Here is a 16,748-nt window from a genome sequence, read left to right as displayed (position 1 = left end):
TGTGTGTGAGTGAGAGAGAGAGACCGACTTCCCCTCCTGCCCTCCATCTATGTTCAAAGACATCTGATTAGCCTGGTGCCTGGGATCAGAAAGGTGACCCACAAACCTGAATTCAGGCTCCTGTGGGTTGTGGGCTGGCCTTTTTGATAGGCCCTACATCCAAACATATGAGATTTATTATCATGAGATATAGGTTAACCAATAAGCATCTATAGCAGCCGTCATTAATCAAAGCCAAATAAATCAAGGTCACACAGCATCTATTTCATTTCCCCAACACACTGTTGTTCTTTGTATTTACAGTTGCATGACTGATAAATGTAATGAATGGATGCAAAGATGACAGACAGAAGTGCAACATGAGTTTGAAAGCTCCAGAATCCCTGCCTCCAAATGCTTAGTGTTTGTTGCTTACTTATATCTGTTTTAGTACATGTTGGCTTTAATCAAACAGCTGATTAAGCTTTGTTTCTCATGTTCACTCACTACCTTGAACCTCTCTAAACCACTGCTCCCTCGCTCCCTTGTTCCTGAGTGCTCACAGCTCTCTTTCTGTCTTTCTCGCGCCCCTTTTTTTAGCTAGTCGGGAAGCCAACAGCATTGTTTTTAACTTTAACATACATTACAAGAAATGTTCACTCCTCACTCTAACATTGATGCTATTGCAAACCCTGCCCCATTATTAATGAACCATTGGAAAGTTGGTTCAGGAATAATGCCACCTTTGCCACCTGGATCTATTGTAGAGGATGTCCCTGGTTCCTAATGCAGGCTATACACACTACAGTACTAATAATATAGTAAAGGAGAAGCTTAAACTTTCATCGTTGCTTTACTGCCATAGAGTTGTATTAATGTCAGCCTTGTGTAACGTAATGCTTTTAACTATGCCTTCACAGCCATGACCCACTAAGTGCAAGTGAGAAGGGAATGCTGCCTTAATTTGTTTTTTGCTACAGCTGTTTGTTACTTAAGGGACTCTTTTTTTTTTCCCTGAGTAGCCTCAGAGCATTAGTAAATTAAAACCTTTTACATATGAGCTCAGAAAGATTGGCCCCTTGTTAAGTATCAGTCAATGTCATTGTTTTGGCTTTTTTCCCCCTCTTGCTCTGCTACCTCTTGCTATTTTGGCAGAAAATCCTCTTGTGTTGAAACATTTAATAAAGAATATTTTGTCAGCAACCTTGATTGAATATTCTGATATTTATAATATATTTTAACATATTTAACTGAGGGTCAAGAGCAAGTCGCACGTGATGATTGATCAGTTGATCAGATGAGTGATCAGCTGCCACAAGGCTGCTGACTTATGTTCTCCACAGTGAACTAAAATGTTCATTCACTGTGCTTGGCAAAGAAAGTCCTCAACATCAAAAAAAAAAAACCTTCATGTTCTCATAATCATACTTTCTATCAGAGTTTGTTTTATTTTGGCCTTTGCTGGCAGTGTTTTCAGTGTTGAGGCAGTCACAAACACTGATACCTCGTGGTCTGCTGGTGAGAGTAAGCAGTTTATAGAGGCATGAATGATGTTTGTAGGTGGAACAGGGATTTGCTTTGTCCTGTTTTATGCTTACAGTCAATACAGGTACATGTATATGTCACTCTGTGCCTCTGGCTGTGCCTCTGGCTGTGTGTGTGTGTGTGTGTGTGTGTGTTTGTGTGTGTGTGCGTGCGTGGGTGCGCTTGCGTGCATGTGCATGCGATAAAGAGACAGGGAGAACCTGAGTGAGAGAGTTGTCAGTTATGAGTTGCTGTCATCAATGGTGGCCTGTCACACTTAATGCATTCAATGCCCCTGCTGACACATTCCCACTGTATTAAGCCCACTCAACACACACCGACCACACACACACAAAGAATGACACACAGAGATTCTATATCTATTGAGTCCTGATAACCATTCCTCTCCATTTTCTGTGTTGCAGTGCCCCCTCAGATTGTGGTTCGGCCACGGGACCAGATCACAGCTCCAGGTCGCACCGTAACCTTCCTCTGTGGCACCAAAGGAAACCCTCCGCCAGCTGTCTTTTGGCAAAAAGAAGGCAGCCAGGTAAGAAATCTCCTGTGACATGCATTAAAGTCAGCTGTGACACTCCTTTTATTTCATAGAGGATGACACCGCTCCTGCCCTCAGAGGCATCCATCAGGCTTTCACAGTCAATTTGTGTCTGACAGTAGGCGTATTAGACAACAGTGTTTGAGTGGCAGGGAGAGCCAGTGGTTAGCAGAACTCCCACTGGTGATAGAAGTTTCTGAACTATCTCATAAACAGAAGTTAGAATACTAAAGCCGTGGTAAATGAGGTAATTTTACAAATAGGCTACATCACAGAACATACTGTATATATCTGAATATATTTTACAGCTTTTTAATAATTATCACAAAAAAACTAGAAATACATATATCCAAGAAATCTCTTTAGATACATTATTTCACAAAAGAGACTAAAATGTTGGCATAGAGTGGTTAACACAGTCACATCGTTCTTTTACTGCATTAACACATAGCATAGAACATAACAGAGGCATAAAGGAGGGAACTTTGTGATGTAAAGCACTTCCATCCTTTGTGAAATACACTGAATGTGGGGTTTCACTGCCTGGTGTGACAACTGTTGAAAAAAGTTGGATTTTGCCTTGTAAATTATTCTAAGCCCAGGGTGCATTGAATAAAAATGCAGTTCAGAACAAGTTCAGATCCATCTTGAAAGTTTGAAATGATCGATCCAGAGGGTGTTGTGTTTCCTGCTCACTGTAGTTTCAAGTAAACAAGCACATCTCAAAGCTGCTGCGTTCAGGTCAACATCAGCAGTGCAGCACAAAAAAAAGAGTTCTCTAGTAAAAACAAAAAAGGCTGGGTCATCCAGCAAGAAGTGTAAAGCCAGCTCATCTTTTGTTACAATGTAATGCAAAAATCCAAACAGTACGTGTGTGGTTAAACTACATTTTTGCTTTTTTGTGTTCTTAAGTATTTCAGACAGTTTTACCCATTTTTAAATGTTGAATAACAGTGACATATTCCCATATTTATCAAACTCAAAAAGGGCCCTAAGGATGACTTCTTCCACCATTATTATGCTAATTTAAGACAGTTTCTTTGCATGCCACTCATGCCATATTCTTTTTTTAAAGAGAGACTGCATCTCCCCCCACTGTCATGTTCTTGACTGTCATCCTTTGGTTTTACCACTGTGTGCTGTAGTTCAGTGCCAGGGCGGCTCACACACACAAACACACACACAAACACACACACACACACACACACACACACACACACACACACACACACACACACACAACCACACACATTCATGCGCACCTCATTTTCCCATCATCCAAACAGGGTATTATTCACCAAAGCGTGATTCTGCACAGACCTGTGTGTCTTCAGAAGTGTCTGTGCATGTGGGTTTGTGCATACATAAGTGTGATGTGAGAAAGGCGAGCATATGATAAGCAATGGTTCGGTTGGAATGCACTGAAAGGCCTGATGGGAGTGCGTGGGTGCCTCGAGCATGACTCCCAGGTACAGATTAGAGGGGGAAGAGTGAGATCGGAAGAGGCCTGGAGAATGTGTGTGGGAGAGGGAGAACAAGAGTGGAGGACAGAGATAAAGAGGAGAAAGCATGTAGGAAGGGGAGCAGGGGAAGCATGTGGGTAGCATGTTGTGAATAATGGCTGCCGTTCAGTAAAATGCCCAGGAAATGTACAGTTATTTCATACTGACAAATGAAAAAGGAAGGTAGAGAAGATCAGGGATAAAAGTTTTTGAAACATAGCACGGCATTAGAAAGGGAATAGCCAATAGAATATGTGTACAAGGCTGGATGTGAATTGCTTTTAGGCTACAGATGAATGGTTATGCCTGTAGAAGGGCTTTATATGACTGGTAATGGTTACTAATGGTGACTGTGCAATGAGCAGCATCATCCAACAGGTTGTTTGATATTCAACTCTGTGGTTATAGGAGGTTTCAGGTTTGAGGGTCAGGCACTACATCAGCGTGCCTTGTTGAAGTGCCCTTGACCAAAGCCCTGAAACCCTATGTTCTGACTCACCAGATAAAAGCAGCTGAGGATCTGCATGCTATAGATGTAGTGAAAGAGATTGGTCACAGGCACCATTTGTTTTCTTGATTCATTGATTAACACTGAGTGTACACTGAGAGCCAATACTGAAAATTAGTTTTAGCTACAGTGATTTGTTGCACTGTTGTGCAATATAGATCTTTTGCAGCTAGCCAGCCCTTGTCTTTAAATAGGAAACCACTCTGCATGTGTTCATCCTCTCTGCTGTAGCTCCTCCATCCATCCCTCACCATCACATCTTTTTCATGCACTTGATTTTTCATTATTATCATATTTAGTTTAAATGAAAATGTCGACTCAAAGGTTACCCTTGGAACATTGAAGAGAGTTTACAAATGAATATTGTAACTTCCTGATAAAGTGGAAAGTGGAACAGCTTATGTCTGGCATTGACACAACTTCCTTTTTGTTGTAGCTTGAGGGTTTCAAGATGTTCATTCAATATCAGCCCATTGAGTAAAAGCAAAAAAATATGTTTACATACATTTAACACAGATGAATAATGAATACTCTACATCTAATGATACCAAATGAGTCATTGTGTACGGAGACATGGAATGAGTGAATGACTATAAAGAAGCTAAATGAAAAGACTAAACTACATGATGTTTTTCCTCTTCAGATCTTGCTGTTCCCCATCCAGGAACCGTCACAGTCAGGTCGTTTCTCTGTGTCGCTGAGTGGGGAGCTGACCATCGCCGACACCCAAGTCGAAGACTCTGGCTATTACATCTGCCAGGCCATCAGTGTGGCAGGCAGCATCCTGACTAAAGCCCTGCTAGAGGTGGAAAGTGGTGAGTGTAAACACACACAAAGCAGAGTGTGGATGTGCAGTCAGATGTGACCGAAGAGCAATGACAGCAACCACATTAAAGACTGTTAGCTTCAGTATTTATGGAGACTAAAAACTTTCTTGATGGCCTTGTTCTTTTCTCTCTGTTTGTGGTTCATACCCAGTGCTGTTACTTGGCTTTTGGCTTCATCTCTTAAAATTCTCACATCTGTTGTAAATTAGCTTTTGCTGAATTCAGAGTTTGGTCCAAAATAGATTTTTATTTAACCAGGAGAAGTTCTTCACTGCAAGAGGAGTGTCCTGGCCAAGACAGCGATGACATCTTGACACCATAAACCTTCCTTTGTCTTTCTGTTCAAATGCAAAATCACCCTCCTGCCAAATGATTTAGTGAAACATTCTGTCAGAAAATGCTTGAAAAATATCATCTTTAAACTGCAGTGAAGTGTATTGTCTGACCTCTGTTTGGCAGATTATTGTCATTTGTTTTCAGTACTGAACTAAATGGCATGTTGAAATGGAACTTTTTGGCATTTTTGTGAGAGAAAAATCTCTATACAGACTTCAATAGGTTGAAATATATCTTTAACCTCTAACAGTTACTAAGCCAAAGGACTATATGTTAAACTTTCCCCTGTTAACTGAATGAGTCAAAAGAACAAAGGGACTAAAAGTCATGAAAATACACTTTACATGGGATTTAAGTTGCCCTCTTTAGGTATATGTATGTTTAAAAATTCTAAGAAAAAAACACATTCCTGATCTAAACTTCTTTGCAAACCTGACATTATCAGCTTCATATTTAATTAATCATTTCTCACAATCTGCTGATTTAACCTCCCTCCCCTCCCCACACATGTTCACCGTTATAAATTAGAAAACTGTTCAAATCCGTCTCAAATTAAAATATTCTTCCTCCAAATGAGCAAACAGCAGGAGTCCTTATCAGATGTAATCAAAAGGGACAACTGGTGATAGTTCTATGCAAATAGCCCTGCTGCAACATATGCTTCCCTCCCTGCATCCCTCCCATTCAGGGAGTAAACAAGAATTTTGCTCAGCTCTAACTACACTAACTCCTGTGTTGACTTTTCATGTTTTCACTCAGCTTCAGTTAGCTGATGACATCAGAGCTTTGTACAGCACCCAACCCTAATGAGGGTATGTGCCATGTCTAGGAAATTGTAACAGTACAATGAGAGAAATGTTCTGTTTTTCGCTCGGTCATTGCGTGGCGAAGGAATCGCGAGCAAAAGTTGCCATTGCATGGAAAAAATAAAACCAAGGAGTATCAGTTCCAGTCCTCATCTCCCTTTTCAACCAGTTCTAAGTGTGCAGGATTTTTTGGACTTGTCTAAACTAAGCATAAATCTGCTAGTTGCCAACACTCAGTACCATACTGTTTACATTTTCGATTGAACTTACAGTTACACAGACATGGAGCTCAGCCATATATGTCCATGAGCGTCTTGGTGATGACACTCTGTGGCTACAAGATGTCAGGAAGGCTGCAGGCCCACGAGGGTCAAATGAAAGCATGTTTACTCTTTAGAACATTTCGTGAATATTCTTATGGTTTACCAGCACTAGCTCTGTGCCTATGTATGTAAAATGTTTTCCTCTCATGTGAAGCCCAGTGCTCCAGCTGATATAAATAGAGCATACAACATCTCTCTTTATTTTCAGATTTTCTCAAGATAATGAAAGATGTCTGGCTCACAGTTAACTTTCACAAAGTGTTTAACAAAGCTTAATGCAACTTCACCTCGTTACTTTGGACCTGTCAGCATTCATTTGTCTGTTACCAAAACATGTGTATCATGCTGTATCCTGGCTAAAACACTGACTGCAATCCCTTTTCAGAACTAATAGATAAGACTTGCAGAGACACTGTGGCTGTTTTGAATTTAGACAGTGAATAATCAGGTTATCCAGGTGTTGAAGTCATTAATAGTTTATTGACGTCATGTGAAAAGGATTACAAATTTTTGTTTTTGCTCATGATTGTCATTAAGTCTCTCAATTATCCACCAAGACTATATTCCAAATAATCCAGAATTATTCAGAGGTATGCTGTTTATTGAAAAGACACTTTCAAGTATAACAAATATCACTTACTGCATGCACTGGGGTACTACTCAATATCCTGTCAAGTGGTCCATCATTCTGACGGACAGTAATTATATCAACATATTCCTGCTGAAGAAAAATCTATGTCATTGATTTGCATGTTGAACTGGGGCAGGACCAGAGAGAGAGGGGTAGACTGGAGAGCCTCTGGGAGTGGATGTTCTCTTATTGGGACATTTTGCATTTCACATGGCAAGACATGCTGTGTAACCAAAGAGCAAACAGAGACTCTCACTTGTGTCTTTCTCTGTAGTATGGCTTCCAGGACAATGATAACAAACTGAGAAATTGCCAATAAATGGAACCTCCCCACAACACATCAAGCATATAATAGTTTAATCTAATAGTTGAATATGTAATGGGTTTGAAGCAGAAAATGAGGTGTGATATTTCTATTTAGGCCACGATGGTTGGATAAAATGCTGTTTCTGAGAAGTTGAGCAGAATGTTTAAAGCCATGTAGCTTTTTGTTGTTCTGAAGGATAGTGAGAGGATGTTGTGGATTTTGCACAAGAGCAGCATTCTGTGGCCACCAAGACGAAGTTCGTGGTTCGATCCCTGGCCTCGACAGTCCGCATGCCGAAGTATTCTTGGGCAAGATACTGAACCCCAAAACTGCCATGTGTGTGTGAATTCATATGTACATCACTTTGGATAAAAGTCTCTGCCAAATGACTAATTGTAATTGTAAACATACTCTAGCTTTACAGTGAATTGCATTTTGATCACAGCTGATTTTTTTGTCAGAACATAAGGAGCACAAGGTTTAGGTTCAAAAAGTAACCTGAGTTTATTCTCTGTTCCTAAAGCACCTTCAGACCGCGTCCCACCCATCATCCGCCAGGGACCAGGCAATCACACTTTAGCTCCCGGTTCTACCACTCAGTTACACTGCCACATCATGGGCAATCCCATCCCCAGCATCCAATGGGAAAAAGATGGCCAGAGAATCCTGGGAAACGATGGTCGAATCAGCTTGATGGAAAACGGCACCTTCCAAATCACCAACCTCCAGGTATTTGAACAAATAAACTGCAGAGACAGTTTATTCCTTGTATATGACGAGTGAAACATTACACGCAAACTTTTGACTTACACCTGTGTCATTTTGCCTTTTAAACTGATAACTTCCCTGTGATGACTTTCAGTATAGTTTAATTCATTGTATGTTTGTAACTGCTTCTCCATTGCAGCCAACTCATTAAAATGCCTTCATGATCTACATGTATCACTATTTGTACATCAAACATGATGCAGTTCAAGCAAGATAAACATATTCTGTGTGATAAAACACCAGTTTTAATTACAGGGAAAGTATGAAGCACTTAAACAGAGGCCATATTTACAGTTGACTCAAATGTTGAGTTTTTATGAGAGGAGAAGAGGTAGGAATGTAGCAAATCCGCATCTGTGAAGCGTGATCACCATGATAATGAGTGTGCAAGGCCATTAGCAGTCGTTAACACCATCTTACTCCATGCTAATGAAATCATTTCAGCCCAGAATTCTCTCCTGGGTATGAAGCAGCACCTGAGGTCACCGCAGCCTCTGCGAGACTCGAGGAGGCTCACACATTAATTGATTGTGGGTTCTCAATGATTAACGATCGCTGAGACTTGTAATTAAATCCTCAATACATCACTGAGAGTGAGGACTGGATGAATGAGAGAGAGAGAGAGATGCAGGAGCAGGAGGCTGAGTGAGAGGAGAGCATAGAAGGAGAACGAGTGTATTTTATGCTGTGGGAATAAAAGGGAGTGACTTGACAGCTGAGAGCACCAACTTGGAAGTACTTATGTTTTGGAACCCATTTTAAGCTGTCAAATACAAGTTCTCTTTGTCTCCGTTTGATTAGATAGTACACAGTGAACAGACATGCCCTCAGTGATGATGCTGACTTGATTTTATGGTTTTACAGAAAACATAACAACAAAGGGTATTTATGGCTTTGGATTTCAGAGATGAGATCATAAAATTACTTGTAAAGATCAGTTGTTTCATTTGAGATGTTCTGTACACTTCAGTTTCTGGCTTGTCAGTGATGTCAGGGATTGGGCACTTGAATCCATCTCTAAAACAAAGATTCATAGCCCACAATTACACAGAAACACTGCAGCTGTATTGCAATTGTAGTAAATTTTACTTGAGTAAAAGTAAAAGTGCTTGTGTAAAAACAACTTTGATAAAAGTAAGTAAAATAAACTGTAACTGTGTTACATTTTTGAAATTGTTGGTGATACTGGGGGTATCTGATATGTGATGCTACTGTTATACTAAGAATACCTTTACTTAACTTTAGAACAGCACCACAACACCAAGCCCTGATGTCCAAACCGACAACAAATTCCATTTGTCTGTGTATACTGCTGATTATCAATTAGAAATATACAATGCAAACAAATAAAGAAAAGAGCTATGGACACTGCATCAGGTGCTAAAAGTGCCACTTTAACTGCAGAAATAAACGTCACCAAAGCAGACAACACAGGGACAATAAAACAATAAACAATAAAAACGACACAGTGGCTGCAGCCACAAACACGCAGAGAAACAAGGACAGCTGCACAGTTTGTACACAGCGCATACACAACTCTATGGTGCTCGGTAAGGCAGCAATTCTGGAGGCTACTCTGAGCCTTGTGCACTGCAAAGTCCTCAACAAACTGCTCTTGGTTCAGCTTATTTCCTTGACCAGTCTCAGTTAATATCAAGACCAGTCCTCTCAGCCTGTCTGTCCACTGTGCCCCTCAAAGTTTTCTGACACTTTGAGCTCTGCGGCAGAAAGGCTCCACACATCTCTTTGAAGGAAGTAGTTCATAAACAATGTAGCACATGTAGAAGTCACTGCTGGAGCATTTTAGCATTTAACCAAACCCAGCATGTGCCTGCGGTCATGCAACATTGTGGGTGTGTTTGATTTGTGTCACTTAGCATGCTTGCTGGATGGTGCATTAAATCAGTGATTGATTAACTATGCAGAAGTACAGTAATGCTATCCTTAACCAACTATGATGTCATCCTTAATTTTAGTGCATTATTGAACTGTTCACACACTGTGAGTCCTCGATCAGGTGAGACTGCACAGCTAACATCCCCCTGAAACTGACCCCCCTGTCTGCAGCTGCAGACACACCCGCAGCTTCAGACAGACAGATAGCTGAACTTTTTCGTGTGACTTTTGTTTTTACTCTGGAATGGATGGAACGTGAAATGTAATGAAGAACAATACTTGTGATGAAAAGTACTTAAGTATAAGTACCTAAAAGTAAATTTACTGATTTTTTGAAAAAGCAAAAGAAAAAAGTATGCGAAAAATGACTTCGTTACAATAACAAGATTAAATGTAATCATTACTGAATACTAGCAATTGCTACTTAACACTTAACACTTAACCCTAAGTAGAGCTGAGGCTGATGGGAATGATGGCATTAGAGACAAAGTTTTTATGTTTCATCCTGAGGGGAACACTTCTAGTGGAACTAGAACCCTTCAGAGAACGTTTCTAGTTTCATGTCAATCCAGCCAACAGTAGGTGAAACATTTCACTGAAATGTAAACCTGCTGAAGTCAAGGGATCATAAACGTCATTAGGGTGCTATGAATGACTTGCCGAAATGCAATGGCAAGTCATTCAGTAGTGACATATTTCAGTCTGGACCAAAGCGGTGAATCAGTGCACTCCACGAGAATGGCTCAAAAGATGTTTGTGGCTTATCTTCACTTGGATCTTTTTTAGTTTTGTCCATTGTTTCTATCAGTTATGATAATATTGCTAAAAAGAAGTCCAGTGGGTCTGAAAACAGCAGTCAGACCATCAGGCAGGTTTTAAACAAACCACCATGGACAGGCACACTCTGTGGAAGAGAAGAAAGGTGAATGGGAAAAGATTAGCCAACCTGTATGTTGTAAACGTCCATCACAGTTTACAGACCAACATCCTGCATTGACTTTTGCTCCTTTTGACAAATTATTTTGGAATGTGTCCCTGGTTTGAGATCCTGGTGCCAAAGCCATGACAATAAGAATGGAGTTGTAATCAACTGGAAATTTCGTTTTAAACTTGGAGACTTCATATACTATAATATGACTGTCATTATCAAATAAAAGTGGATACAACTGAAAAAGTCAAGGTCTCAGCGTCAGTCTGACTGTTGTCCACAATGACAAAATGACAAATGAGTTGTCAAAGTTGAAATAATTTTCCCAAATAGCCATAAGCAAAAGTCTTTCATTTTCAAGAGGTTCCATTTAAAATCCATCACATTTATCAACTTGAAAATCTCTAAATGTGCCTTTATGTGGGCTCTGCTGTGAATTAGGTCCAAAAGGGAGTGGGAAACACAATAATCACAAAACACAGAGCACAATCTTGCTTTTGAATAATAAAAAAAAATGGAATCAGCATTCATAAAACACATTTAACCCTGAAATAATCAGTATAAATAAGTCGATTTCATCTGGGCCCCCGGAGGGGGACAGATGGTCTGTTTGTTCCTCATACACTGGCAATGAGGAGATGCCATTACCCTGGGATCCCTGCCAGACACACACACTATGGATGTCTCACACTGGTGCCAAGACGCCCTGGACAGACGGGAAGTGTGTGTGTGGTGCTGGCGGGGGAGTTAAAGAGAGGGTTGTACTGCCATTCTGCTAAACAGTTGATGTGGGTGATGGGTAGGGGGTGTGTGAGTATGGCAAGGTAAAAAAAGAACAGAGAGGGACAGTTTGGAAATAGAGGAACACAAACAAAGCCTGAGGAGTGTGAGTATGACTGCATGGACAAAAGAGAACAGATTACTAGGAGTGATCAGCTTAAAGCAGGAAATCGAGTTCACGTGTTGACTTTAAATCCAAGTGTGCATGTGTCATTGTCGGTAATCACATTTCACATCTGCACTTTCCCAAAAAGGATCTGACATCATTATCAACCTTCTGTGCACTGTTGTGCAGATGGCTGATACGCATGCTAACTGGGTAGTTAGCAGGTGGTGGACAAAGAAAAGGAGAAAGACACCAAAGTTCACATCACTCTGTTTGACTGACAGGTGATGTGCAGGAAGTGCAGAGCAGAAATATCCCAAATGTCAAAGATGTAATCAAACTACTATGAATAAATAAATATTCTCAGGTTCCCTTTTTAAATTTGGAGCCCCTCTCTCCAGCCTCCCTCCCTCCTGGTCTCCTCTTTTCCTCTCGCCTCATCCATTTTTCAGCAATCTGTTTCGCTCCGCACCCAAAGCTGCCGGCCTTGATTAATGGTCAGGTGTCTCGGCTGTTTACCCCACCCGCCCTCCGTCCTGATTCCCCATCCACCGATCAAACGCCACCATCTGGGGACTGGCTTTTTACCCCCTCAGACAGAAGCACCATCAGCCAGCCCACAGGTCAAGTCAAGGTCAGGGCCTATAGAAAGAGAGGAGGAGCAGCGAGGGATGTTGTATAGGATGGAGAGTCACCTGTCCAGTGTCCTGCAGGATGCTCTGACAAGCCACTTAGGCTTGAGTAATTCCTCTGTCAGCATTACTGATGAGTCGGCCCAGATGCAGGAGAGGAGAATGGGCGAGGACGTGCACGCTGCTCAGCGAGGCATTAGTCATGATAGGCTCTGCCTTGCACGTCCTCTGCATAATGTATAAGGTTTTCAATGGGAATAATGTGGGCTGTGTTTGCAGAATAAGTGAATAAGAGAAGGCTGATTGTGTTGCTGTGGATTGGGTCTGCATGTAAATTGATGATCTACTGAAGACTGAAACATCTTGCAGCAAAACAGATGAAAAACTAATTAAGATTTCCCGTAACACTCCTACACACACCTTTGCAACCACACACACAAAGTGCAACAAGAGAACTATTTAGAGAGCCAGCAGCCCTCACAGGTGCAGTTGACATTAAAATACAAGCAGGCAGTCCCTTTGTCCTCACAGTGTGCTGTAATTGAGCCAAGGTATCTGACACTCTGTGGAGTTTATAAAGTAAACAAACATGGTTTTGTTAAGACTCATTTCTTACTAAAACACTGTGTGTCCTCAAGACCTTGGCAAACTGTTGAATGCACTTCATAGCTCATAAAACATTTGCAGAGTCTTTAAAACCTGCGTTGTTGTGTTAGAGCTTGTCAACAATACTTGGGTACACCCATCAAAACATTTCTCTGCAACACCACCAGTCGGTAAAGATTCCACAGGGTGCGTTTAGGGCTTTGAAGAAAAACCTACACAGTGGAAGGTATTCTGTGGAGTTTTCTAGTAAATCAACAGTTACTGTATGTTCATATTCAGGTTCTCACTACAACACATTATGTGTGTCTTTGAGGCCTGCCAAACAGGTTAAATCTGTTTCCCTCTCTACAAAACATTTGAAAAGTCAATTTTCTGAATATTTTGAAATCTGCTTTTAAAAAAAAAAAAAAAAGATGTTGACTGTCTTTGCTCACCTTTTGCTGGTGCATTGATATGTTTCTTGTTGTGTTAGCTGGTGTCAGACTGAAAACAGTCCTTCACTGGAAAAAAAAAAAAAACATGCAAGGGGGTTTGGTGGTAGAGTATGGTCCCAGGTAACATTTAGACAATGGAACAAGTCAAGAAGTTCATTTGGAGAAACGGATGAGTTTTAGGGCTTATCATGAAGTCATTTTATCATCTGTTGTAAACAGCAGAAATCCAACATTCACTTTGTAGGTAATCTACCAGTAGTGAGCATTTGCAGATTTTATTGGCTAATGAAGCACTTTAATGAAATTGCCTTGCACAGCAGCAGAAGTTGTGACGAGTTCAGCATTTTTGTTTGGGCCATCTTCCCCGTATCTGTTCAAATGGATGTTTTTTTTCATGCAATGCTGTTGTGTTTGTGAACGCTCTGTTGAAACTGAAAATGAAACAGAAAAAAAGACAGAAACAAAGCAAGAAACAAAGAAAGACAAAAGAAAGACCTGGAGCAGTGAAGCTAAAGCAACAGAAACATGTTCAAAGGCGAGTTGTTACTACCTCAGTGTGACATTGAGAGATTCCCCAGTGTAGAGACCCCCAACATCTCCCTCTGTTGTAAGCAATTTCACAGCCCGTCTAGCTTTTGGCTTGCCTCCCCAAAAATTTAATAGCCAACATTCACATGCGCACACACACACACGTACAAACACACACACACACACACACACACACACACACACACACACACACACACACATATACAAGCACATTTATCACACACCTCTTAATTACATCTGCTCATAGCCTGTCTCGAATGCTAAGTAGCTGTTGAGTATAAAGACTGGCTCCTCAGAAATTTCTAGACCTCTAGCTGGTCATTAAAATTCTGTCCTTTGATCCTTCCTTTAACTCCCCTCCTCTGCCGTGTAGCAATCAGACGAGGAACATAAAAGCCACCAGCTTGACTTTAGCTTTGACTTCAAATAGGTGGACTGAGAATATATCATTTATGGAAAAAATGACTACAATTGGCAAAATGTTATGTTAGAGTTCCCTTAATGAGAATGCTAATTTTCCTGTGCAATTAACAATAATTGATGCCCAAGAGAAGCAGTTTTATTTTACTATGAAAGAATAATGATGAGCACGTTTAGATAAACACACCCAATGTATTGGCTGAATGCTGTATTTTACTTTAAAATCTGAATTTGATAAAATTTTAATGTTATCATCAAGTTACTGATGTATAAGGCGATGATATATCAATATTCATGATGTGATTTCACCTCCAAATCATGCAAATTACTTCGCATAACCACGTGGCCCCATGTGCCTCTAAAGTTCACTTGCCTAAGGACATAAATTTTCATCTTTATATCATTATGTGTCCATGACTCTATTGTCCTATTGTCAGCAATACATGCTTAGTTTTCATCTTAGATACTTATATGATGCCAGAAGTGAGAGGTGTCGACCATGACATCATCATGATGCTATGGCTATGCTAAAAAGACAGAAAGACAAAAGGTGATGACCCTTGACAGAATTACAGATGCACTTTTGAAACATATTGGCACCAATGGGAGCGACAAGCTGCTTTACACTGATACTAAAAAGCCAGTCTTACTTTGATGTGAAAGTGGAAAGAGTCACTTGGTCAGCTTTGTGTGAATAACAGCTCTCTGGTCTGCCAGCTTTTCATCCATGCCAACTTCCCTCTGCTCAGTATTCTGAGTACAAACATTCTGGTTTGAGAGATATGACATTTAGTCTCAATCACTGGTAATGGGTACATTAACATAGTATCACAGTCTCACTCTCTCTCTCTCCCTCACACACACACACACACACACACACACACACACACACACACACACACACACACACACACACACACACACACAAAACTAATGATACACATTTTTCTGTTGCCAGGAAACTGACTCTGGTGTTTACACCTGCCTGGCTTCCAGCTCCAGTGGAGAGACGAGTTGGAGTGGAGTGCTCACAGTCAAAGGTAAATTGACTCTGCATGATTTAAGTACATGCAAATGACAGCTCAATGAAGTGGCAACCTATAACAACACAGAGATATATGATTAAAAAGCCCTTTTCATCCATCTGAAAATGGAAGTGTCTAAAAAACACTTTTTTATTTCTGCACTATTATTCATTTGGGTAACTGTGGAAAAGTAGCTGTGTAACACTTCTACTAAATAGATTAAAGTGTGACTGCAGATAAGAAGATGTACACACTGAGAAGTGTGATTTTTAATTTTTAATTACTCAAATGAAAGTAGCTGAGTCTAATTAAAACTCTTAACCCCTGCTTGTCCTGAGGCTGTTACTGGACTAACTGCAAATATAAATGTCTTTAAGTCCATGAATGTGAAGCACGATGCTTAGAAAGAGCAGGCACTCCTCTGGGGATAAAGAAAGGTTAAAACATGTCCTCATTCGGCTTGTAATGGTGAGCTATTGTCAGCCGCCGCTGCAGCTCAAAGCACGCTATCAACTGAATGACAGTGCTTTGTGAGGCTATGCCCTTTTTGTTTTCTCCACCAGCCATCAGGCTTCAGTACATAAAATATTTCAAGCTGTAGAGATTTCATTAGTGGCATTAAATGAAGGAGTAGCGATTTAACAAGCTCCTCTGATGACATTCTAGTTTGTTATTGGACTGTCAGCATCTAAATGGTTAGTTAAGATCTAATAATTGTTGTGAACGGCAACATTGTGAAGTCTGTTAGAAGTGAGGAACTCAGCCTGTGGCGACGTTGATGCAAATGTTCAGTCAACATTAGCAGGATTACACAGAGGACATAATGAAACGCTAATGCTAAAGGCGGATGCTGCAGTGAAATCAAAAGTGCACCCTCGTCCTATCTCTGCTTTTATTTCTCTTTCACCTCCCTTCACTCTGCCTCCATCTTTGTTTCTTCTTCCTCCTTCAGAGAGTGCAGACCCTTCAGTAGCTCAAGCCACAGAACCCTTCCAGTTGCCAGGTCCGCCACACAAACCCATAGTCACAGATGTGTCCAAGAACAGTGTCTCTCTGACCTGGCAACCCAACGCCCACGAGGGAGGAGCTGCCGTCACTTCCTACATCATTGAGGCTTTCAGGTGAGTTTAGGCGAAGCTACGTCAAAGGCAGGTGCCAAAACACGAACGAACTGACACATGTTTTTGCCTGATATTAATTTATCTCCACAGTTCTCAAGGACAAATGAGAGTTTTTAGTCAGGGACTCTTCACTGCTCTACCTGTATGCTTTTTTTTAGCAATTAATTTTCATTTCAAATCATTC

General features: G+C 40.8%; 1 protein-coding gene across 2 annotated transcripts in view; it reads left to right on the top strand.

Annotated features, from left to right (window-relative positions):
- The window catches only part of robo3 (roundabout, axon guidance receptor, homolog 3 (Drosophila)), an 82,021-nt gene that overhangs the window by 49,349 nt on the left and 15,924 nt on the right, over positions 1-16,748 (top strand). For both annotated transcript variants that reach the window (XM_076751428.1, XM_076751427.1), the window contains exons 7-11: positions 1,929-2,053; positions 4,713-4,884; positions 7,823-8,028; positions 15,377-15,458; positions 16,396-16,564. In XM_076751428.1, the coding sequence (XP_076607543.1) occupies positions 1,929-2,053; positions 4,713-4,884; positions 7,823-8,028; positions 15,377-15,458; positions 16,396-16,564 (754 nt within the window). The remainder of the gene's footprint in view (positions 1-1,928; positions 2,054-4,712; positions 4,885-7,822; positions 8,029-15,376; positions 15,459-16,395; positions 16,565-16,748) is intronic.

The sequence above is a fragment of the Chaetodon auriga genome, chromosome 15 (genome assembly GCF_051107435.1).
Source record: "Chaetodon auriga isolate fChaAug3 chromosome 15, fChaAug3.hap1, whole genome shotgun sequence".
Lineage (NCBI taxonomy): Eukaryota > Metazoa > Chordata > Actinopteri > Chaetodontiformes > Chaetodontidae > Chaetodon > Chaetodon auriga.
This window is presented reverse-complemented; position numbering and strand designations above follow the sequence as displayed.